At 51.0% G+C, this 23488-nt stretch overlaps 1 protein-coding gene across 2 annotated transcripts in view; it reads left to right on the top strand.

The window, feature by feature from the left end:
* The window catches only part of LOC133351417 (synaptotagmin-10-like), a 52270-nt gene that overhangs the window by 14336 nt on the left and 14446 nt on the right, over nucleotides 1–23488 (top strand). For both annotated transcript variants that reach the window (XM_061566614.1, XM_061566613.1), the window contains exons 2-5: nucleotides 18288–18527; nucleotides 19346–19444; nucleotides 21013–21241; nucleotides 22081–22672. In XM_061566614.1, coding sequence (XP_061422598.1) covers nucleotides 18288–18527; nucleotides 19346–19444; nucleotides 21013–21241; nucleotides 22081–22672 — 1160 coding nt within the window. The remainder of the gene's footprint in view (nucleotides 1–18287; nucleotides 18528–19345; nucleotides 19445–21012; nucleotides 21242–22080; nucleotides 22673–23488) is intronic.

Here is a 23488-nt window from a genome sequence, read left to right on the forward strand (position 1 = left end):
TTCTGGATCCCCGGGATAATTTAGAGCAAAAGTTGAGGGTGCGTCGCATAATCCGAACAATATATTGTTTTTACTGAAGACGTGTTTGAATCTTTGAGTTCAGAAGCATCTTCTGGGTGACGTCTTTACTCATTACCGCATTCTCCTCGGTATAGGTAGAACTCCACTTTTTTCTCTTAAACGACCCCGCAGTTTTGGGGATACCTTTTATTTTTATTTTCCTGAACGTCTCATAATCAGGAGATGAGTCGCACGTCTCGCCTCCTCTCGCCTCCCCCCCACCCACTCCCGGACTGCACTGCCCCCCCCCCCCGCCCCGTAACGTAAAGTCTCTCAATCGACAGCTAATGGATCTCTACAGCTGTCGATGCCCCCCCCCCCTCCACCATGCCACAGGCCAACAGATGCGCGTCTCTGCTTTGTCCCCCGTCTACTCCACACGCGCCCCCACGCGCTCGCGGTGATTCTCTCTTGAGGGGGGCGGGGGGCGGGGCCTCGAGATCTTGAATGGCGGGGGGCACCACGCCGCACCACGGCGGTCGAAAACCGGCGTCGTAACACGTAAGAGCGTCTCCACGTCAAGACAACACAGTGGCGATGATGTTATTTAAACACAGCTTCCAAGGGGCCCAGCACGTCAAGCGGCCAGCAACAAGCAGCAGGAGCGGATTGCGAAGCTGCTTGGGAGCCCAACCCCTGAGTTGAGTCGCTCCCACGCAAGAATCCGCACTACTCAGTGCGGCTGCTGCCGGGAGACGGAGGGATGCGTTTCTAATTTGCTCCTTCGTGGCTAACGTCATTATCCTTCGATTCTCACGGAGTTCTGCGGCCCCCCCCCCGCCTCCACCCCTTCTCCACTCCTTCTCCTCCACCCCTTATCCACCCCTCCTCCACTCCTTCTCCTCCACCCCTTATCCACCCCTCCTCCTCTTCCACTCCGCCTCCACCCCTCCTCCTCCACCCCTTATCCACCCCCTCCTCCTCCACCCCTTCTCCTCCACCCCTCCTCCACCCCTTCTCCACCCCTCCTCCTCCACCCCTTATCCACCCCTCTTCCACTCCGCCTCCACTCCGCGTCTCCCCCCCCCCGCCCCCGCCGACTCGACCGCGCCGGCCACTCGGCACGCGAGCCCTCGGCCTTCAAGAAAGAGGCGAGGGCCTTCAAGACATAGGTGATGGGGGCCTTCAAGAAAGAGTTGATGGGGGCCTTCAAGAAATAGGTGATGGGGGCCTTCAAGAAATAGGTGATGGGGGCCTTCAAGAAAGAGGCGAGGGGGCCTTCAAGAAAGAGGTGATGGGGGCCTTCAAGAAAGAGGTGATGGGGGCCTTCAAGGAAGAGGCGTTGAGGCCTTAAACATGTCTTTCTTTCGAATGGATTTTTGTGTTGAGTTTGTTGTCCTTCCGACCGCACCTCCGATGAGCACGGTTGGCTACGTACGGTGCGAAAGAATTTCAACATACGTATGTGTCTCTTTAAAGTTGGTGTAGACTGAACTCTGTTGCTGCTGCGGAATAGACACACGAAGGGTGGACCGGCTTTGTCCTTATCAGGACTCGTCAGCACCGATGTTGCGCTGCGCTGCTATGTTTGTGTGTTCATAATGGGTGTTGTCGCTGCATCTCACAGATTGCTCCATGGTCAAGAAGCGCTCGTTTGGGTGGAGCTTGCGTTGTAGGGTTAGGTTGACACAAGGTAAGATTGCAGCAGCCCCCCCTTGATCGCCATGACAACACGTGTCGGAGAAGAGAGAGGGGAGAGAGCAGAGAGCTGTCAACAGCGAGAGGTGACACCTGGCACCGCCCAATAGTGGGTGAGTGGGTGGGTGTGCGAGGAGGTCCACTCGGCACTAAATTCGTGCTTGCTGGTGCCGTGTGTTATCAACATCAGTGGCTGGGTGGAGACGTAGGTGGCCGGGCGTTGTGCTGGCTTCACAACTGCCGAGAGCGTTGTAATGGCTGAACAGGAGTTGTTTGTGTGTAGGGAGACAGAGAGAGAGACAGAGAGAGAGAGACAGAGAGAGAGACAGAGAGAGAGAGACAGAGAGAGATACAGTGGTGCCGTTGTGGTTGGTGCGCTGCAGTCTGAATCTAACAACCGGAGTTCGATTCCAGGCTGTGGCTAACACCCATCGCGAGTGACATCTCAATCGGTCTCGAGCCTCCCCTAGGTCGACTCAGTTGTTAATAAGTAGCTGGTGGTGTGGTATGTTTTCAACGTAGTTACTGGGAAGACAAAGGTGGCACTGCTGTCTGCACCACCGCTTTGTACGGCACGCAAGCCTTCATAGGCGACCGCTAACAGCACTTGACCCACTCATCTGCATAGCCTCTTTGGAGTGGTCTGTATGGTATCTGACTAAAACTAAATGATCTTAAACTACTTTTATTTTGCCAGGTAAGGGCCCACCGAGCTTTGTAGCTGTTTTTCAGACGCGACCTCGCCACATGATAGCTCAACGAAGTGGCTTATCATGTATAGCAGCCAAATACTCTTAACACTTGATGTTGATTCTAAATATGGAGGAAATATCAGAGGACCCGGAGAGAGAGAGATGCAAACTCCAAATATACAGCAGGCGTCAGGGGATCGAACCCACGGCCTCCTGCGTACCAGGCGAGGGAGATAACATTTTGCCACCGTCATGGGATTAAACAAACGCTTCTGAACCCCATCACACAATGGGTGGTGGCCCACAAGATTGTCACTCTGCGTGGCCTTCCGTGGGTGCAGTCCGCAGGGGTAGGTGTGTCGAGAAGGTTCCTGGGAAGGAGACTGCGGATTGTTGCCACGTCGATGGCGATGTCAGAAGCGCGTCGCATTGTTTCCTGGGTTTCCTGCGAGGAACTCCCACACACCGCTCGGGAACAGTGGACAAAGAAACCAATTACGTGAACGATTAACAATTTATGTGTTTCTTAAAGTTCAAAACGATTTCCTGCTCAAGTCAACATTTAGGCCATCCATCGATGCTCGTCTCTTGCTTACAACCCTGGAGAGTCATTGATGGAAATTCCACGTTTCCATTGGGGTGGGGAGGGGGGGGGGGCAATCTACCCTGTTGTTGACTTTTCCAGAAAAATAGTACGATTTGTATCGGCTCCGGAGGGATGATGGGCTGAGTCAACCCACATCCCTCGCGCCTGACTGGGATTTGCTTCATTTCTGTACTTTGTTGTGTGTTATTGGACATTGCTAATGATCATGTAATTGACCGAGATCACTCCTGCAAACGAGCTTATCCTGGTCTCTTTGTCTTTCTGTGAGGCCGTTTTAGGGATGAACGCGATGATGTGGCCTTTAATTGAGCTCCACAATCGATGCCTAAACATCGTCCATTTCTGCAACATGTCAAGTGGAAAGGGAATGGAGCCTGTTAGCAGATAAAGCTTTTGATGTAACTTTTTTTTTTTAAGCTGAGAGTGCTCGGAGAAGCACGAAAAATTCCAGTTTTGAATTGCACGGAAAGACACACGGTGCGTGCGCCTGGTCACAAACGCAAGTTGGTGGCATCACATTGGACCATGAAGGAAAACAAGGGGGCCTTGAACAGCACACGCCACAGCTAAACTAATCAATTTATTTTTATTTTATTTTACCAGGGAAGTCCCACTGAGCTATTACGTAGCTCTTAAGCGACCTGGCCATAAATAATAGCTCAACGAAGTGGCTTATCATGTGGAAATGTATAGCAGCCAATTACTCTAAACGCGTGTTCCTAAATGTGGAGGGGAAAACCGGAGGACCCGGAAAAAAATCGACACGGCCGCGGCGAGAAAGACACGCAAACTCCAAGTATACAGCAGGTGTCAGGGTCGGGATCGAAACCACGACCTCCCGTATGCCAGGCGAGGCTGTTAACATCTCGCCACCGCAGCACCCGGCAAGGGTCGAAGGCACTACTGTGGCTTGTGTCTTTAATTTTACACTTGTGCAGGAGATGCGCCCATCGGCCTGCTGTCAATGATGTTCTAATGCGGTTGATGATGGTCCTAGCAATACCTTCGATGTGGAGAAGAGGAATGTCAAAGTCAGGAGGAGGTACGATGATGATGTTTGGGTCTCGAATGACAGGGTGGCTATTCCGGTCGTTAGCGTTGTTAACAACTGCTTGCTGTGTTTTATTTTGTTGTCCTTCCCTCGCGTCTCCGATTCGCACGGTTGGCTACGTACGGCGCTAAAGAAGTTCAATTCAGTACATGCGTTCCACTCTGCTACGGTGTTGTTTGCCTCGCGGTAAACTGAGAAAATCTGTCCGGTGTTTTGTCGGCGGTGGAAGAGGTGGCAACCCCCAGAAAAATGGGGTGGCAGGGTTTAAAATAGAATTCAAACCGAATTAGGCGGCGCTTTAATAGAACCGCTGACCCGTGTTATTAATCACGGGGCTGTCCTCCGCCGCTAGGAAATGAGCCGCAGGCCTCTTCCAACCCAGGGCTGGCAGCGAGAACGTCGCTGCACGCAGCGAGAACGTCGCTGCACGCAGCGCGCGACGCGACCGCACGCATCGCGTGAACCCTCACGCGTGGAATGATGAACACCGACAGGGGATGAGCGAAACTCTGCCCAGGTAATGGAATCTCTAGGGATCTCAATGAAATATTGAATCCATCCATCCGGGTGTTTAGTTATTTATTTAAATCTACTCATTTGTCTCGAAACAAAAAAAATATGATCGCGATCGGCGTTGTGGAGAATATCATTTCTACATTAAATACGTATTTAAGAGCTCGTCTCTTGGAATTTTGACTCACTGGATACAGTAAATCTAGCTGTGACGGTCCCACCTGATGACGGAGACTTGTGTTGCCTCCGAAACGTCGTGATTTATTATTTTATTTCTATTATTTGTATTATTATTATTATTATTATTTATTTTTACCTACGTGACTTTACCGAAAAAACCTAAGAGTATGTTACTCATTCTTCATAGCACGTGAATGATGTATTTGCGGTTAATAAGGGTCATTGCCAGAAACGTTGTCTAACATGTGTTTTTTTGCCCTGTGTATGTTTAACTTCTTTCGCACCGTACGCAACCAACCGTGCTAATGGGATGAGTGTGTTTAGTTGTGTTGCTAGTTGTGCTTGTGCACCGCTGCCAACGCGGCATCGCCAAATAATGACTGTGATGTTTTATCGTCGAGTTCAACTCGGACGCATATCTAGCACTGATGGAGCATCCATGCCGAGAGAGCAGGGTTCTTCATGGCAAGGCGCATGGGCCACTGGAGGCGCCTGACATTCGGCCCACGAAAATACACAACTTGTGAAAACACCATCCTATCCTCATCATCATCGTGCTGCTGCTGCTGTCAAACACCAGTAGTTGCAAATGTGTGGCGGCCCTCGCACCGATGATGTCTTGTCGGTGAAAGTGGCCCGCACTTTCTTGGCCCTCACACTACCACAAGCAGTTGGCAATTGACCGGCATTCGTGGAAGGACAGCCCGACTCTGCTGATGAGAGGATGCATGTCGAAACCCCCAGCAGAGTGTTTGCTTGTGCTGTTGAACCAATGCTGCTGAGATGATGCACTCCCAGAAGGAAAGCCCTGTGGTCTGATGGGAATTTGTAACCAGAATATTTGTATTGTGTTTGTGTGGAGGAAGAGATATGAGTATTTTTTATCATCGCGTACTTATTTTGTATTTTTTTACATATTCACTTGCTGCCTGTATACTTCGACATGTGTTGCTTGTCGCCTCCTGGTGCTCACTGCGCCAGGCCCTGCCCTGGTACGCAGGTAATCCCCATGCACAGGTGGCTGGCCTGCCTCCATCTCTCACGCCTTCCCGTTCCCTTCGGCTCTCTCAAGACGCGGTCGCTTTGGATTCGGAATATTTAATCTATGCGCAGGCTGCTCGCGAATAACAGGGATGCGTGGTGCGGGGCACAGCCAGGGTGCTAACTGCTGCGCCACCGCTCTGTACCACATGAAGGAACTGGCTCGAGTCTTTGAATCGTCTCCCGGCGTGGCTGATAAAACGGGGCGAATTCCTGAACCCCCCCCCCTAAAAAAAACCCCAGTAGACCCAGTGGTCAACTGGACATCTGTAAAAAGAATTGCTTTATAGCTCATCGGATTTCTCCAGAATGATTATTCTGATTCTCATAAATGGGTAGGCCACAGTTAAGCTACGATTGGAAGGCTGAATGTGGTGAGATCAAGTGCGGCTACTCCCACTTTTTCCTAAGACCTCTGACCAGCTTGGAAAAGTAGGCCAAATACTATCTATAGGGGGGTTCTCTGGAGCTCCTTCTAGTGGAGGCCATTCTGTCAACAGGGGCACGAGCAGGCAATTGCAGGGCTGAGCCTTTACCTTTTCTTGAAACCAGGAATTGAACCGAGGTGTTAGGCCGTGGGGCTGGTGAGTGAGAGTCCGTGGGAGCTTGGCAGAAGCGCTGTGTGGTGTCCAGCTCAAATGAACATCGAGGCATTGGTGCTCACCTTCCGTTTGCAGGGCAGCAGAGCCACTGGTGGAAATTCTACATTCCCGTGGCAAGGGCAAGTATATCCAAAGGACAGCCACCGATAACTTCAGCACAACGTGCTACTCATTTCATTATTTCATGATGGGCTGAGTCAGCCCCAGAGGTCGCAAACGGGTTTTGATTTCTTACCGTACCCGTACCCGGCCGCACCAGGGTCGCAAATGGGTACCCGTACCCGGCCGGGTACGGGTAGCCGTTCCCTACCCGTACCCTACCCGAAATGAGTGACAAACGGCTACTCACCAGTGACTCACAGCCTACCCGTACCCGTACCTGGCCGCACCAGGGTCGCAAACGGCTACCCGTACCCGTACCCAGCCGGGTACGGGTAGCCGGGTATCGGGTAGTGTACGGGTATCGGGTACCCGGTTGCGACCTCTGGTCAGCCCCCACCTACCCCCCTCCCCCCCAACTTCCGCCTCCAGGGGTGGAGTTCACTTCATGGGCATAGCGAGGAGCCGCTGGGCCGCTGCGCCAGCTGGCGCCGTGATGAATTCGTGGTTGCAGGAGAGGCCGGGTGCTGCACTGACGATAGTGACAGCGCCCCTCAACAGATGACTACACGGCAGGTGCCCTGTCTGGAGTCAGGGGTGAGCGGTCGCCGTTGTGTTGGGGACTACCCAGGGTGCAGATGCATCTCTGCACTAAGTAGGGGCCTGTGGGGATACCGGGGAGCAGCAAGGAGATCCAGAGAGAGACAGAGAGTGATGAGAAGGACATGGGGAGATGGACAGGACGACACAGAGAAACGGAAACACACAGACAGATACCAACATCAAGAGACATTTGAACACACAGAGATACATAGAGAGAAACACACACACACAGACACAAAGAGGCAGAGAGCCATTGGCCCAGAGACAGAGACACTGGACTCTTGGACAGACGATCTATATATAATGTAACAATGTTCTGCTTCATAAACTACAAAAGTTATGAAGCCAGAACTTTAGAATGTAGGCCACCAACGAATGTTGGGACGAAAATGAGATTTTTTTATTGACTTATTTTTGATCGAAGCCAATGGAACGACGACTGAGGATAAGAGGTCCAATTCAAATAGGAAGTCAGCTTTGCAATAACTCAATTTTCCAACAATTTTTTCCCTTTTCTTTAAAATATAGCACACTTTTTGAAACAAATGTATTAAACTTTTTGATTTTTGAAGCAGGGCCACTTATACGAATCTTCCGTGAATTTTGGGAGGCAGATGAAACGAGAATGTGAAATCGGATTTTCAATAACTCAATTTGTTTTTTTCGGTGCTCTGAACCAAGTAACAATATTAGTAATACTAATATAATACTGCTACTACGACTCTGCTTCCAGTCGACTGTGATGCACAGGTCCATGAGTAGCAAGCGAGACATGCACACTGTCAGTTACTTATATAATTCATAATAAATTAATTGATCTCAATGTTGAAAAAAAGTAACCAGTGTAAATGTTTCAATTTGGATTACAGAGTGCATTAACATGCCCTCCCGCCCCATGTGAACACGTGACCAGTATTACACTACTCGCCATTCGCTTCACAACAGTAGACATGAGAGATCCAGAGACGTCATTCTCAAGAGTTATGCCATTGTGTGCCAGCGTCCTCAACATTTGGCAAATCCAAATCCAAATAAATAAACATCGTAAATGTATTTATTATAGATTTGAAGCTTTCGTGACTGCAATGATTCATACTCTTAGGTTTTTTCGGTAAAGTCACGTAGGTAAAAAATTCAATTAAAAGTTAATAATGGAAATAAAATAAAATAATAAATCACGACGTTTCGGAGGCAACACAAGTCTCCGTCATCAGGTGGGACCGTCACAACTAAAATTACCGCATCAAGTAAGGAAAATTAGAAAAGACCAGCCCTTAAATACAAGTTAAGGGGGGAGGGGCTTATCTAAATGTGGTAACCAGGGAATGGAACGTGGGAGTGGTGGGCGGGGCTACAAGAGAAATTGTTCAACGTCGACCTGTGCACAACAACAATCGGTGTACCTCGACCTGAACCGATATTGGTTGAGAATCCAAATAAAAAAAAGACAGTACTGTTTAACGCTGGGGATGTCAACACTCAGTAAAGTAGAAAATGCAGTAATTTTAGCTGTGACGGTCCCACCTGATGACGGAGACTTGTGTTGCCTCCGAAACGTCGTGATTTATTATTTTATTTTATTTCCATTATTAACTTTTTATTTTATTTTTACCTACGTGACTTTACCGAAAAAACCTAAGAGTATCGTAAATGTATTTAGTTTGGATTACACATAGCAGCGACAGAGCCCCTGTAATGTGAACACTTGTTGAGACTTCTTGGTGAGACCTCTTGGTGAGGAGTGTTGGTGAGGAGTCTTGGTGAGGAGTCTTGGTGAGGAGTCTTGGTGAGGAGTCTTGGTGAGGAGTCTTGGTGAGACCTCTTGGTGAGGAGTCTTGGTGAGGAGTCTTGGTGAGGCCTCTTCGTGAGACATCTTGGTGAGGAGTGTTGGTGAGACCTCTTGGTGAGGAGTGTTGGTGAGGAGTGTTGGTGAGGAGTCTTGGTGAGGAGTGTTGGTGAGGAGTGTTGGTGAGGAGTGTTGGTGAGGAGTCTTGGTGAGGAGTGTTGGTGAGGAGTCTTGGTGAGACCTCTTGGTGAGGAGTCTTGGTGAGGAGTGTTGGTGAGGAGTCTTGGTGAGGAGTGTTTGTGAGGAGTGTTGGTGAGGAGTGTTGGTGAGGAGTGTTGGTGAGGAGTGTTGGTGAGGAGTCTTGGTGAGGGGTGTTGGTGAGGAGTGTTGGTGAGGAGTGTTGGTGAGGAGTGTTGGTGAGGAGTCTTGGTGAGGAGTCTTGGTGAGGAGTCTTGGTGAGGAGTGTTGAGACTTTTCTGCGTAAAAAAGCATCATAATAAATAGAATAACATCGGCTGTGAAATCTTACTTGCTAAACATAGCTGCTTGCGCGCATATACATTAATTGCCATATTTACACGCAGAGCCGTCGTGTTATGGCGTGAGTGTGTGAGTGTGCGAGTGTGTGAGTGAGTGTGTGAGTTTGCGAGTGTATGAGTGAGTGTGTGAGTGAGTGTATGAGTGTGTGCGTGTGTGAGTGTGCGAGTGAGTGAGTGTGCGTGCGTGCGAGCGAGCGAGTGTGTGAGTGTGCGAGCGAGCGAGTGAGTGTGTGTGAGTGAGTGTGAGTGTGCGAGTGCGTGAGTGTGCGAGTGTGTGAGTGTGCGTGTGTGTGAGTGAGTGAGTGTGTGAGTGAGTGTGTGAGTGAGTGTGCGAGTGTGTGAGTGATTGTGTGAGTGAGCGAGTGTGTGAGTGAGTGTGTGAGTGAGTGAGTGAGTGTGTGAGTGAGTGTGTGAGTGAGTGTGTGAGTGAGTGTGTGAGTGAGTGTGCGAGTGTGTGAGTGAGTGAGTGTGTGAGTGAGTGTGTGAGTGAGTGTGCGAGTGTGTGAGTGAGTGTGCGTGTGCAAGTCGTGATTTTTAAAAGGCAATAATCCCCAGAACGCCCTGCACGAACCCTTACCCCTCGCTGTGCTTAAATTGTCTCGACAATTAACAGCGACGGTTAGAGGATCAATCGACCCCCCCCCCCCCCCACCACGCTGACCAGTATATCATCACAATCAGCCATGGGCCATCCACTCGTGGATGAAAGCCCCCCCCCCCCCGACTACCACCCCCCCCCCCTCCCAAAGCCGTCGCCATCTCTCTCTTGCGATGCGAGAAATCCTCCGAGCACCTTTGCCTGGACACGCGAACTCATTCCATAGCTCCGTCTCCTCGGCGGACGTACTCTCAAATTGCGTCTCATGCCTCTACCGCCGTCGTGTTTGACCACCGGGGGCTCTCTCACCCCCCAAGAGGCGAGCGTCTGTCCACGCTTCGTCGCCACGCGCCCCCCGTGTATGCAGCCCCCCCCCCCCCCGTCAATACCATCAGTCGCGCGTCGAGTGTTCTTTATCGCTATCGCCGATCTGTGAATGCTTTTGTCAGACAATAGACGAGAGTAAGACAGTAGCTATTGGGGGAGAGCCGCATGACATTCGGACGGATATCTTCTTCTTCTTAGACCCATCGATCCAGACGGAGAGAGATTCTGACCCCAACCCGAGAGGCAACAGCATCGTGGCTCTGCCTTCACCACCCTTCTCTCCCAGGAGTAACATTCAACCCCCCACCATCCCCCCAATCAACTCGCCACCCCCTCTCTCTGTAGGACTTGAGAAGTTGGCTTGGGGGGACACACACGTGCCTCTGCTGTGTGTGACGCGGCGAGTGGGGGGAGCGGTGGCGCAGTGGTTAGCGCACCGCGCTACAAACCCGGCGAGGAGAGGCAACGGATACATTTGTGTTGTCAAAATGCGTGGAGAACGACGACCCCATCGCCCACGCGCACGGCGCTCGCTGCGAGCGAGTGCGCTACTTCAGCGGCATCGACTCGCGCAAAGCAGAGGCGATAGACGACGCCAGATCGACTGTGTCGTGACCGCCGCCCCTCTCCCACCAGTGTGTGTCCCCCACTAGGGGATGCGAAATGCAGCATCGAAATCGTTTGAGCCGAGAGCTTGCGAAGAAGAAGAAAGCGGAGTTCAATGTGGGAGATGTTTTGGGGAATGTGTGTAACGTGTGCCAGTTGTTTACACGCTTACACAGAGGGTCCGTTGTGTGGAGTTGTTCCCACAACGTTTGAAAACGTGAAGTGTCCATTGGAACCGCTCCGCGTTGCGCGCACGAGTTCGATGCAAGTTGGATTTGCGGTGCGTCTGTCTGCACGCAACCTGCCGGTGTTGGGGTTTGTATTCTCTCCCCGTGTTCTGCGTGGGGTTTCCTCCGGGTTCTCTGGGTTCCTCCCATAGCAAACCCCCCACCGCCACTTAAAGATCGCAACGCTGAAGAATTGCTTGCAAATGACTCAGTTGGAGTGTTGCGCATCGCAGCAACGTCGCCTAACTACTGCGACAAAACGTGGCAGGACCCAAATGACAAAAAAACCCAGCGTGATGATAATGATATTCGTGATAATGGTAATAATAGTGAAAATACCGATAATGATAACAGTGATAATGATGATAATGATGATAACACTGATAATGATGATGATGGTAACGACATCTGAAGACGCTGGACCAGACACGGGAACCGCTCGAGTGGCTCGCAGTCGGAGTGTTGCGAGTCCGACTCCAGGTTGGGGTGGGGGGGGTCAGCCCATCATCATCATCGTCCCACTGGGGTCGACGAAATGAGAACTGCTTTGTTGAGAAGTTAGCAGTTTTTGTCCGATGGACCGTCTCGCCCCCGCCATGGGAATGTGGAATATCCACCATTGCCCGAAACATCGCCAATCACATGTATATATTTGTTTCAATTAAAGACTGGTGTGTTTAGGTTTTTTCTCCTGGTGTTTGCACAACACCACTGCCAACGCAACAGCAGCAGCATCATCACAGAGTGATTCGGAACCCTCCTCTGCGTTGTGTGGGGGAAGGGAGGGGGGACGGGTGGGGGGTGGGGGCAAGTAATGGGGGGGGGGGGGGGGCGGGGAAAAGTTTGCTTTGATGGCCAAATTGTTCTCTGCAGGCTCCCCCCCCCCCCCCCCCCCGGGCATTTCACGTCTCGGTGTGGATTGACCGTGGCCAGAAAACGCGTGACTGATTTCGTGAAGTGGCTTTCCAAATCCGTCCCGTGACAATTACCGAATACCCCCCCCCCGCGCCCTACCCAGGACGCCAGGGCGCTTCCGCAAACAAAATCGGGCGATCAACCTTCACCCCCCCCCCCCCCGTCATTCCACTGCCTCTTGTCGGTTCAACGACGACGGTGGCTTATCACCGTCAATTGTCTCGCGTCAATCATCGCGTCCCGGCATCAGTCGTCGAGCGCCTGCCCACCACCATCATCATCAACAACAACAATCATCAGACGTCGTTACCCATCATGCCGGGACTGTCACCCGCTGTTCTCATTCGCGTGTTCGTGAGGGATTGGCGCGTTTCATGCGGTTAAAATTGTTTTTTTTTACTACCACCAGAAGATACAAATAAAACTGTCAACAACGGAGGGGGGTGAATTGTAAACGTACCCCGATTAGAATGACTGATAAATGGCCGCTTGTATGAAATGGATTAATCTCATGATTAACTGGAATTTGAAATGAATAACTACGTACAGAGACTGCCTGTCTCCCACCTCTAATTAGAATGAACTCCATTCGTTCGGTGCAACAGCACTGCGTGACCAGCTTTAGGCCATGGTCCTTATTCGGAACGCATCAAATGAAGAAGCACATAAAATTTGCCATGAAGAAGGACCATTTGCCCGAAACGTCGCGAATCAAAGGTGTTGTTTTAAAAGACCACAGGCAGCGTAATTCACGAATGTGTTGAGTGTTGTTTTTGGCTGTGCGTGTTCACGACTGCCAACGCAGCATCGCCACAATAGTCTGTTGAATGATTACACTGTGTAACAAATTTTTTTGTTCCTGGGTAGTAAGTGTTATTTGCTAAATGCTTATGCCTCAAAAGTTCAGAAAATTGCTATTATTCCCCACAAACTTTGCTTTTGTGACCAGGACAGTGATATTTTTAAATGTACCTATTTTCCAGAACATTCCAGATAGATTCAGTGCTGAGTAAACTTGAAGTAACTTCTAGAACATTCTAGAAATTTCCAGTAATATAAATAGTAGTATAAATACAGGGGCCTTAAGCCCACCAGTTCAGTTAAGTTCCAGCTTCCTTAATGGATACATATCTGTATTTACTGAGATGGCATCAAGAAACTGCAAGCATCCGGCAGACGCATTTTGCTCTGTCTGCGGTCAATTTATCAAGACAAGAGTCAAAAGTAGTCTGTGGAAGCATCTGCTAAGATGTGGGAGGCCTACAAGGCATATGTCGGCATGCCTGTCGGCCAGTAAGGAGAAAGCTGCTTGGAACAGCTTTGTCGCAGTGGTTCGTGGCTTCCTGGGCAATCACAAGGTAGAAAACTACGTGGAGCTGTTTGAGACTCTGGTGAAAAACTACGGCACAATGGACTGTAGGATGTCCCTCAAAGTCCATATACTTGATGCTCATCTTGATAAATTCAAGGAGAACATGGGAGCGTACTCGAAGGAGCAAGGCGAGCCCTTCCACCAGGATATACTGGACTTTTAACGCCGCTACCAAGGACACTATAACGGGAACATGTTGGGAGACTACATTTGGGGGCTGATTCGTTAAAGTGATTTACGGTATAATCGTAAATCTCGAAAAACTACTAACTTCTAAATCTTTTGTAGTAATTTTTGTATTACTGTAGTATTAATACATGTTAATTTTGATTCATATGTTGTTTTTTCTGACTTTATGTGAACGAAAAGATACAAATTCGCCCGTTTTCTCATTGAATATAGGCAAATGTCAAAATATCACTATCCTGGTCACAAAAGCAAAGTTTGTGGGGAATAATAATAGCCATTTTCTGTACTTTTTAGGCGTAAGCAATTAGGAAATAACACTACCCAGGAACAAAAATTGTGTTACATCGTGTAATTGGTGGTAACGGAGGCACAGGTGCAGCCCTGCAGTTTCTCGCTCACGCCACTGCTGTCAGAGGAGGCCTCCACTCGAGGGAGCTCTAGACAGCCCCCTGTGGAGGGGATCTTGGCCTACTCTTCTACGCTGGCCCGACGTGGGAATAGACCCACACTTTACCCCACCGCGTGGCGAACTGCCCCATCGAATGACGGTGGTGTAGACATGGATGAAGAGGCTGAGTGGTAATTTAACAACACCTGCAACCATAGCATTCAGCTGCCGCGCCGGGAAATTGAGTCGAGCTCTGGATGGCAAGTCCAGTGCGCCAACCACTACAACCACTGTGGCATCAATAATACAACAATAACAATGATGATGATAATCATCACTGTTGTAATACTCTCCACATCTGAACTAAATCTTTGGCCGCGTTAATTAATGACAGTTAATTAAAAAAGAATGCTTCACTTGAAGTGGACTTCTAAACTTCCCACGATGTCATTTGCAAGTGAGGGCCACCGTGTAGGTCACTGTGTAGGTCTCTGCATAGGCCACTGCGTAGGCCACTGTGTAGACCACTGCGTAGGCTAATGTGTAGACCACTGCGTAGGCCACTGTGTAGGCCATTGTGTAGACCACTGTGTATGTCATCGTGTAGGCCACTGTGAAGGCCACTGCGCTGGCGTCACGGTCAACATTTGCCAATTTTTTTAAAGATTACACCGCACAAATTATGACTTTGGAATCTACATCGTGATCGTCGCCACCCCCATGCCCCCCATCCCACCATCCCTCCTGTGAAAACTAGGCAGGATCCTCCTGAAAAGGAGTCACGAGACTCGGTGTTGGAGGCTGTCCTGGTCAAACGAGGAAGTGGAATTCTTAACAAAATTCAGAGTGAAAAAATATACTGGGATGATTCATCCTCTCCCCCCTTCCCCACCCACCCTCCTCCCCCTCTCCCACCCCCTCCACCCCCTCCCCTCCTCCCCCTCTCCCCCTTCCCCACCTCCCCTCCTCCCCCTCTCCCAGCCCCTCCACCCCCTCCCCTCCTCCCCCACTGGAATTAATTTGTCGCAATACAGCAGGGGAGTAATTTGATTCAAAGTTCCATTCTCCTCGTCTCATTCTTTACCATCCTCTTCATATCATCACGCATACAGCACGCATTGTATCCTGCGTCTAATTTGCTCTGACCATGTTCTGGTTTGCTCATCCACCAGCGTGTACCACCGTCATCGTCGACATCGGCGGCCTCGCTCTATCCACTGCTGCAGAGATAGAGGATCCTTGCCTACAAGAACAGCAAGCCAGCCGGTCACCAGCATTTGGTTTGGGCCAACCCGACTCTGCTGATGGGAAACTGAATGTCGAAACCGGCCAGGATGTATTTTTCGATTTAAAGCTTTCGTGACTGCAGGGATTCATCTTCTTGTTTCTTTCGGTAAAGTCACGTAGAAGGGAAGTAATAAAATAATAAAAATAAAACATAATAAAACAATTCTCACGACGTTTCGGCTACAACGCAAGCAGCCGTCTTCAGGTGAAGAATGAGACACTACCAAACTAGGAGCTTATATATAAGCTGCATTGGGGGTTGAAGAGCGCCTTAACAAAAAGAATGTGCATGTGAAGAGGGATTTAGCATATTCATGGTAAATGCGTAGGCGTTGGGCGGGGGGGTGTCAAAGTCATATTATGCCCATGCATTATGCAGGATCAGCAGCAACCAAGGGGGGTGCAAGGATTAGCAGTAACAAAGGAAAGGAATGTTAATGATATGTAGCTGCAGTTACTCAACAACCACGTAGAAAACTAAAGTATAAACTACATAAAAAACTAAAGTATAAACTGCATCGCACCATCAGTATACTTACTATACTCTATAATAAGCTGAGTTACTAACAGCAAGTAATACATTACAATTTTACCTCGTAAAAATTCTATAATATGCTTCCATCTAAACCTTATTCTCTTACATCACACGAGCATATACCGTACTATATACTGCCATAGATAAACCCAACATTAAATTATATACTGTATTGCTGTAAACCAACCTATATCTTATACATTTAATATCACACTATGTATTATTCTACACACCCTAATGTGTATCGAAATGGTTTATTACGTCCTTCCAATGATTGCTGAGCCAGAATCCATCTTCTCGGTTAAAGTTGTCTCTGTGTTTGTATATGTGGATCGCCTCATGAACGAATCTCTCATGATAGCCAGATGGCTTGCAGAGAACCTCTGTCTTGGAGAAGTCAATATCATGTGAGCCCACTGAGTTGTAACAGTGATCTGCCACGGCTGAGGTGTTAGTCCTACCGTGTTTCAGGTCAGCTTTATGTTCACGGATGCGGTCCGAGACATGTCGTTTGGTTTCCCCAATGTAACTGCTACCACAGAGGCAACTTAGTTTGTAGACGCCAGGGTACTGTATGTCTGGAACCACATCTTTTACAGACGGTACCAGATCACGGATTTTATGCACTGTGTTGAATCGGACCTGGATCTTGTGTTTAATCAGGATTTTGGAGATCTCCAAAATCCTGATTAAACACAAGATCCAGGTCCGATTCAACACAGTGCATAAAATCCGTGATCTGGTACCGTCTGTAAAAGATGTGGTTCCAGACATACAGTACCCTGGCGTCTACAAACTAAGTTGCCTCTGTGGTAGCAGTTACATTGGGGAAACCAAACGACATGTCTCGGACCGCATCCGTGAACATAAAGCTGACCTGAAACACGGTAGGACTAACACCTCAGCCGTGGCAGATCACTGTTACAACTCAGTGGGCTCACATGATATTGACTTCTCCAAGACAGAGGTTCTCTGCAAGCCATCTGGCTATCATGAGAGATTCGTTCATGAGGCGATCCACATATACAAACACAGAGACAACTTTAACCGAGAAGATGGATTCTGGCTCAGCAATCATTGGAAGGACGTAATAAACCATTTCGATACACATTAGGGTGTGTAGAATAATACATAGTGTGATATTAAATGTATAAGATATAGGTTGGTTTACAGCAATACAGTATATAATTTAATGTTGGGTTTATCTATGGCAGTATATAGTACGGTATATGCTCGTGTGATGTAAGAGAATAAGGTTTAGATGGAAGCATATTATAGAATTTTTACGAGGTAAAATTGTAATGTATTACTTGCTGTTAGTAACTCAGCTTATTATAGAGTATAGTAAGTATACTGATGGTGCGATGCAGTTTATACTTTAGTTTTTTATGTAGTTTATACTTTAGTTTTCTACGTGGTTGTTGAGTAACTGCAGCTACATATCATTAACATTCCTTTCCTTTGTTACTGCTAATCCCTGCACCCCCCTTGGTTGCTGCTGATCCTGCATAATGCATGGGCATAATATGACTTTGACACCCCCCCGCCCAACGCCTACGCATTTTCCATGAATATGCTAAATCCCTCTTCACATGCACATTCTTTTTGTTAAGGCGCTCTTCAACCCCCAATGCAGCTTATATATAAGCTCCTAGTTTGGTAGTGTCTCATTCTTCACCTGAAGACGGCTGCTTGCGTTGTAGCCGAAACGTCGTGAGAATTGTTTTATTATGTTTTATTTTTATTATTTTATTACTTCCCTTCTACGTGACTTTACCGAAAGAAACAAGAAGACGGCCAGGATGTGTTGAACCAATGCCGCTGAAACGATGGGACGTGTCATTATAATTATTATTTTAATCATGTGTAGTTCTAGGTGTGTGGAGGAGGTGTGTTGTTTATTTAATCCACCGATGGATGAAGGCTGCCCTATGACGTCGCCAAGCCTCTCAGCAGCCCGGGGGTAGCTCTCTCCTCTGCAGCCACTTCCCATTCGCTTTGGTAAACACGAATTCTCGAGGTCTCTATAAATATAAATGAGATTATTTTGGAGAGGGAGGGGTCAATTGCCCACATCCACTCCTCACGATCTGCCACTGGTTCATATAACATCTGAAATCTATTTGCTATGAAAAAGTGCTATTGCCCGAAACGTCACTTATTCTACTCATAGTATTTTTCTCTCTCCTTTCAGAACGTGGTGTTATTGACACGGAACGCATCGCATTTTTTTTCATCAATTGTAATTGTGCGCCACTGCTCACACAGCAGCAGCAGCACCAACACATTTGCTGTGAAGAAGGAACATTGCCGAAAGATTGCCTGGCGTCTTGTAAGTTATAGCGTTGTTAACAAAGCTCCCCTCTCCTGCCTCTCTCCCGTTCAACTCCCGCCCCTCCCCACGTGCCCCGCCCCCCGTCCCCACCGAGCAGTGGATGTAGACGTGTCGGTGAGCCTCCTGGTTGTGATCGTCAGCTTCTGCGCCATCGCTCTGCTGCTCGTGTCGCTCTTCGTCTCGTGGAAGCTCTGCTGGCTGCCCTGGCGGCACAAGCTCAAGGCGGCGGCGTCGTCCCCGGCGGCGGCGCACGCCAAGCAGCGAGAGAACGCGGCGAGCCGAGAGAACGGCCGGGCCAGGGACGCGCCCTCGTGCAGGGACAACAACCCCGGCAGAGGTGCGTTCGTAATGTCTCTCTCGCGTCCACGTCGGCTCAGTTGGCGTCACGCGCCGGGGCGGCTTCTTCCTCGGCACGTGCGGCGAAACGTCGGCACACCGCCACGACCCCGAGGACATCGTGGCGAGCCGCAGCGCAACCCTCGAGAAAGCACGTGGTGGGAATAAATCGAGTGATCTGGTGACGGCGATGCTGCTGCTGCTGCGTTGGCAGTGTTGCACAAGCACTGTCAACGCATGAGTCAATAACAATACTGTAGACTTAAAATGAATATATACACACGCATTTTAATGATGGACGTTTCGGGCAATGGCCCTTTTACATAGCAGTTCAGAATATTTATCCGAGAAGAATTTGATAAGCTATGAAGCTCTTTTTCACAGATGTCCAGGAGTTCAGGAGAGACTCCAGATAGATCGAGTGGATGATAAGAGTTGCACTCTCTCTCTCTCTGTGTGCTATATTTATTCAACAGTTTAACTTGTGAGGCCACCCAGCGTTGTTAAGTTTCCCGTGAGAGTGTAGATGCGAGCGTGTTGACTATGGGGGTTGACTGTGGGGGTTGACTGTGGGGCTTGGCTGTGGGAGTTGTCACACGATGGTGGCCGTGGTGGTGGTGGTGGTGGGGGTGGTGGTGATGGTGGCCGTGGTGGTGGTGGTGATGGTGGCCGTGGTGGTGGTGGTGGTGGGGGTGGTGGTGATGGTGGCCGTGGTGGTGGTGGTGGTGGGGGTGGTGGTGATGGTGGCCGTGGTGGTGGTGGTGGTGGGGGTGGTGGTGATGGTGGCCGTGGTGGTGGTGGTGGTGGTGGTGGGGGTAGATGGGGCTGGCAAGGATGCGGTGGGAGCGGTGGCATCAACTCCTCGGCTCCAGCACGCGGCCTCGTCCGTGCCCTCGCCAGCCACCTCCACGTCCATCGGTACTCACCCCTCATCACCCACTCGGCATTACAAAGACAAAGGTCCCCCACCCTTCCCCTCCTGTAGCCTTAACCAACTCTTGGGGCAAGAGCTGTTAGCGAGTCGCAGCGCCCACAAAGGCTGGCACGGCACACGACGAAGTGGGTGGGCACCGCCACGCCCAGCCGCCTTTGTCTCCCCTGTGGCTTTGTTTGCCACATCGCACCAGGTCATCAATTGAGGCTGAATCGACCAAGGGGAGGCCCAGAACAGGTTCAGATAATCGTCACTTGTGTTGACGGTGAGCAGGAATTGACCTCGGCTAACCAGGTTGGTAGTGCAGAGCGTTAAGCGCTACACTACCGCTCACCACAACGCTCACTCTCACCACTCTGGAGCCAGGACCACCCATCAACCCTCTGGCACTCCCTCGTATGAATAGAGAGAGACCTCCTCTTCCACCAACAGTGACGCGAGGGAACAATTGCGGGGCTGCGCCTATACATGTTTTGTTTTTAATAAACGGAGTGCAGCACTGGACTGTGACTGATGCCACTGGGACGATCGGTGTGGATTGAGAGAGAGAGAGAGATCGCCGGATAAGCGGAGGCAGGTGGCTGGAACAGGACGCGACCGTGTGGGACAGGGCGCTCTTGCGCACGACGACGCGTCGAGTTGAGTTCGCGTGTAGCTGCAGCGTAGCGAGCGTGGGGGCAGGCAGGGGGTGCATTGCCCCCCCCCCCAGTAGGCCAAAGCTACGAGTTGGGGCCCCCTTGACAGCTACCACGAGATATGTTTAAAACAAAAAACCAAAAACTTATTTTGCGAAGACGGAGCACCCCTACGGCGTTAAATGTTCGAGGCCGTGAACGTAACGACGACGTGATTAGACAAGGGGAGCCGCGATAAATGATAGCCGAGGTGCGACCGCGCAAGTCAAATCGAATACAGGGGCCCCATCTGACCGATTGTCGCATCCCCTGAGCCGACGATGTAGTTAATACACCACTGGAGTGAAGTCTCGAGTCGCATTTGTCCCGTCCCACACGATGCCAATGAATCCACCGGCCCTCAGCTCCCTTCACGATCCACGCGTTTGTCTGAAACTGCATTGCCCATGCATTGTGCACCGATGATTATGATGTCAGTGAAAGATCATCGCCATGATGATAGTGATAATGCTAGTGATAACTCATCATTAGCCATGATCTGTCAACTTCTGGATGAAGCCCTTCTCAAACTCTCACCATTGAGCATGATGTGACATGATGATGGACATGATGATGACCATATCAATAATTGTAACAATCACCATCAACGCCATCAACCTCATCAACACCATTATCACCACCATCACTACCATAATCATAACCACCAAACATTACCACCACCACTATACACCCCTACCGACACCAACACTACCAACATCACCACCAACTCACCCCTGCCACCACCACCATCACTACCACTCACTATCTACCACCACCATCACTACCACTACCATCACCACCACCACCATATCCACCCCTACCGACACCATCACTACGAATCACCACCTACCACCACTACCACCACCACCATCACCAAGGTGCAGGCGAGCAGCCCTCGGCGCGGAACAAGCGGGTGGAGATCCTCAGCGGGAGTGGTGGCGGTGGTGGTGGAACCGTGACGCGCATTGGTGAGCAGCAGGCAATCAAGATTAGCCACACGTCGCCCGACATCCCCGCCGACGTGCAGCGTGCCGGACATGGCGCCGACAGTCGCTCTGACAGCGCCCGCATCCAGCGCCAGGTCACCGAGCCCACGTCCTCCTCCCGGTGAGCCACCACACCAGGCCACAGAACCCACGTCCTCCTCCTGGTGAGCCACCACACAAGGTCACAGAGCCCACGTGCTCCTCCCGGTGAGCCACCACACCAGGCCACAGAACCCACGTCCTCCTCCTGGTGAGCCACCACACCAGGCCACAGAACCCACGTCCTCCTCCCGGTGAGCCACCACACAAGGTCACAGAGCCCACGTGCTCCTCCCGGTGAGCCACCACACCAGGTCACCGAGCCCACGTCCTCCTCCCGGTGAGCCACCACACAAGGTCACAGAGCCCACGTGCTCCTCCCGGTGAGCCACCACACCAGGTCACAGAGCCCACGTCTTCCTCCCGGTGAGCCACCACACCAGGTCACCGAGCCCACGTCCTCCTCCCGGTGAGCCACCACACCAGGTCACAGAGCCCACGTGCTCCTCCCGGTGAACCACCACACCAGGTCACAGAACCCACGTGCTCCTCCCGGTGAGCCACCACACCAGGTCACAGAGCCCACGTCTTCCTCCCGGTGAACCACCACACCAGGTCACCGAGCCCACGTCCTCCTCCCGGTGAGCCACCACACCAGGTCACAGAGCCCACGTGCTCCTCCCGGTGAGCCACCACACCAGGTCACAGAACCCACGTGCTCCTCCCGGTGAGCCACCACACCAGGTCACCGAGCCCACGTCCTCCTCCCGGTGAGCCACCACACCAGGTCACAGAGCCCACGTGCTCCTCCCAGTGAGCCACCGTGCCAGGTCACAGAGAGGACAATGTCGCGGAGGCCAAGCGTGTCAAGGTGAGGTTCACTCTCCTTCTCACTCTCTCTCTCCCGCTGTCTCCCCGCAGCCACACGTCGTTCCGGCGGCAGCTGCCACGGCAGCTCAACCTGTCCCATCTGGAGGTGGTGGGCGCGCCGCCGAGCCCGGCGACGCGGCGGCCGTCCCCCCTGGACATCGGGCGCATCAAGCCCGAGCTGTACAAGCAGCGCTCCGTCGAGGGCGACGACGCCGACGGCGGCCGCGGGACGACGGCCGCCGACGACGGGCGAACGCTGGCGGGGAAGCTGAACTTCGCGCTGCAGTACGACTACGAGACGGAGCAGCTGCTCGTGAGGGTGTGCCGTGCCGCCGAGCTGCCCGCCAAGGACTTCTCGGGCACGTCGGACCCCTACGTGAAAATCTACCTGCTGCCTGACCGCAAGCGCAAGTACCAGACCAAGGTGCACCGCAAGACGCTCAACCCCGTGTTCGAAGAGACCTTCCAGTTCTTCGTGCCGTACGCGGAGCTGCCCGCGCGGCGCCTGCACTTCAGCGTCTACGACTTCGACCGCTTCTCGCGCCATGACACCATCGGCCAAGTGGTGGTGGACAACTTGTTCGAGGAGTCGGACCTGTCGCGAGAGACCTCGCTCTGGAGAGACATTGAGTGCGTCGCATCGGTAGGAGGCCCGCGGCGGCGCACGCGGCCGAGGAGGTGGTGTTGGAGGATGCTCGCTCGCTGAGTTTGTGGTGGAGTTGAACGGAGGACGAGTGGTGGTGGTTTTGGTGATGGTGGAGAGGGGGTTGAGTGGCATTTCTTGATGGTGGGGAGGGGGTGACGTGTCGTTAATATGTGTGTCTGTTCGTGTGTCTAAACTAAACTAATTCTTTTTTTACTTTTTAAACGAAACTTTGTATTTTACGATGTAAAGCCCACTGAGCTATATAACTATTTTTTCAGAAGCGACCTGGCCACAAATGAGAGCTCAACGAGGTGGTTTATCATGTAGAAATGTATAACAGCCCCAAATATTCTTAACAAATGTTTATAAATGTGGAGGGGAAAACCGGAGGACCCGGATAAAAATCCACGCAACCACAGGGAGAGCATGCAAACTGCCAATATACCGAGTCGGGATTGAACCCACAACCTCCTGAATATCAGGCGAGGTAGTCACTATCTCGCCACCGTAGTGCCCTCTGCGTAGAGGGAGCCGGCGACCTCAGTTCGATTCCTGCTCACAGCCGACCTCAATAACGGATCATCTGAACCTGGTCCTGGACATCTCATAGGTCAATTCGGCCTTCAAATTAGTGCCTGGTGCGGTGTGTATTCATGAGCACTGGGGAGACAAGGACGGCCGGCCGTGCGGGCGTGATCTTTGCCACCAACCACCTCGTGCGCTGTTCCGGCCTTCGCTGTTGCTGCTCGCTGTTGCTGCTCGCTGTCTGCACTTGCGCCAACAGTCCATTGAAGGCTACGCGGCGGGGGGGGG

Source organism: Lethenteron reissneri, chromosome 37, assembly GCF_015708825.2.
Source record: "Lethenteron reissneri isolate LAM-NWPU_2019-01 chromosome 37, ASM1570882v1, whole genome shotgun sequence".
Lineage (NCBI taxonomy): Eukaryota > Metazoa > Chordata > Hyperoartia > Petromyzontiformes > Petromyzontidae > Lethenteron > Lethenteron reissneri.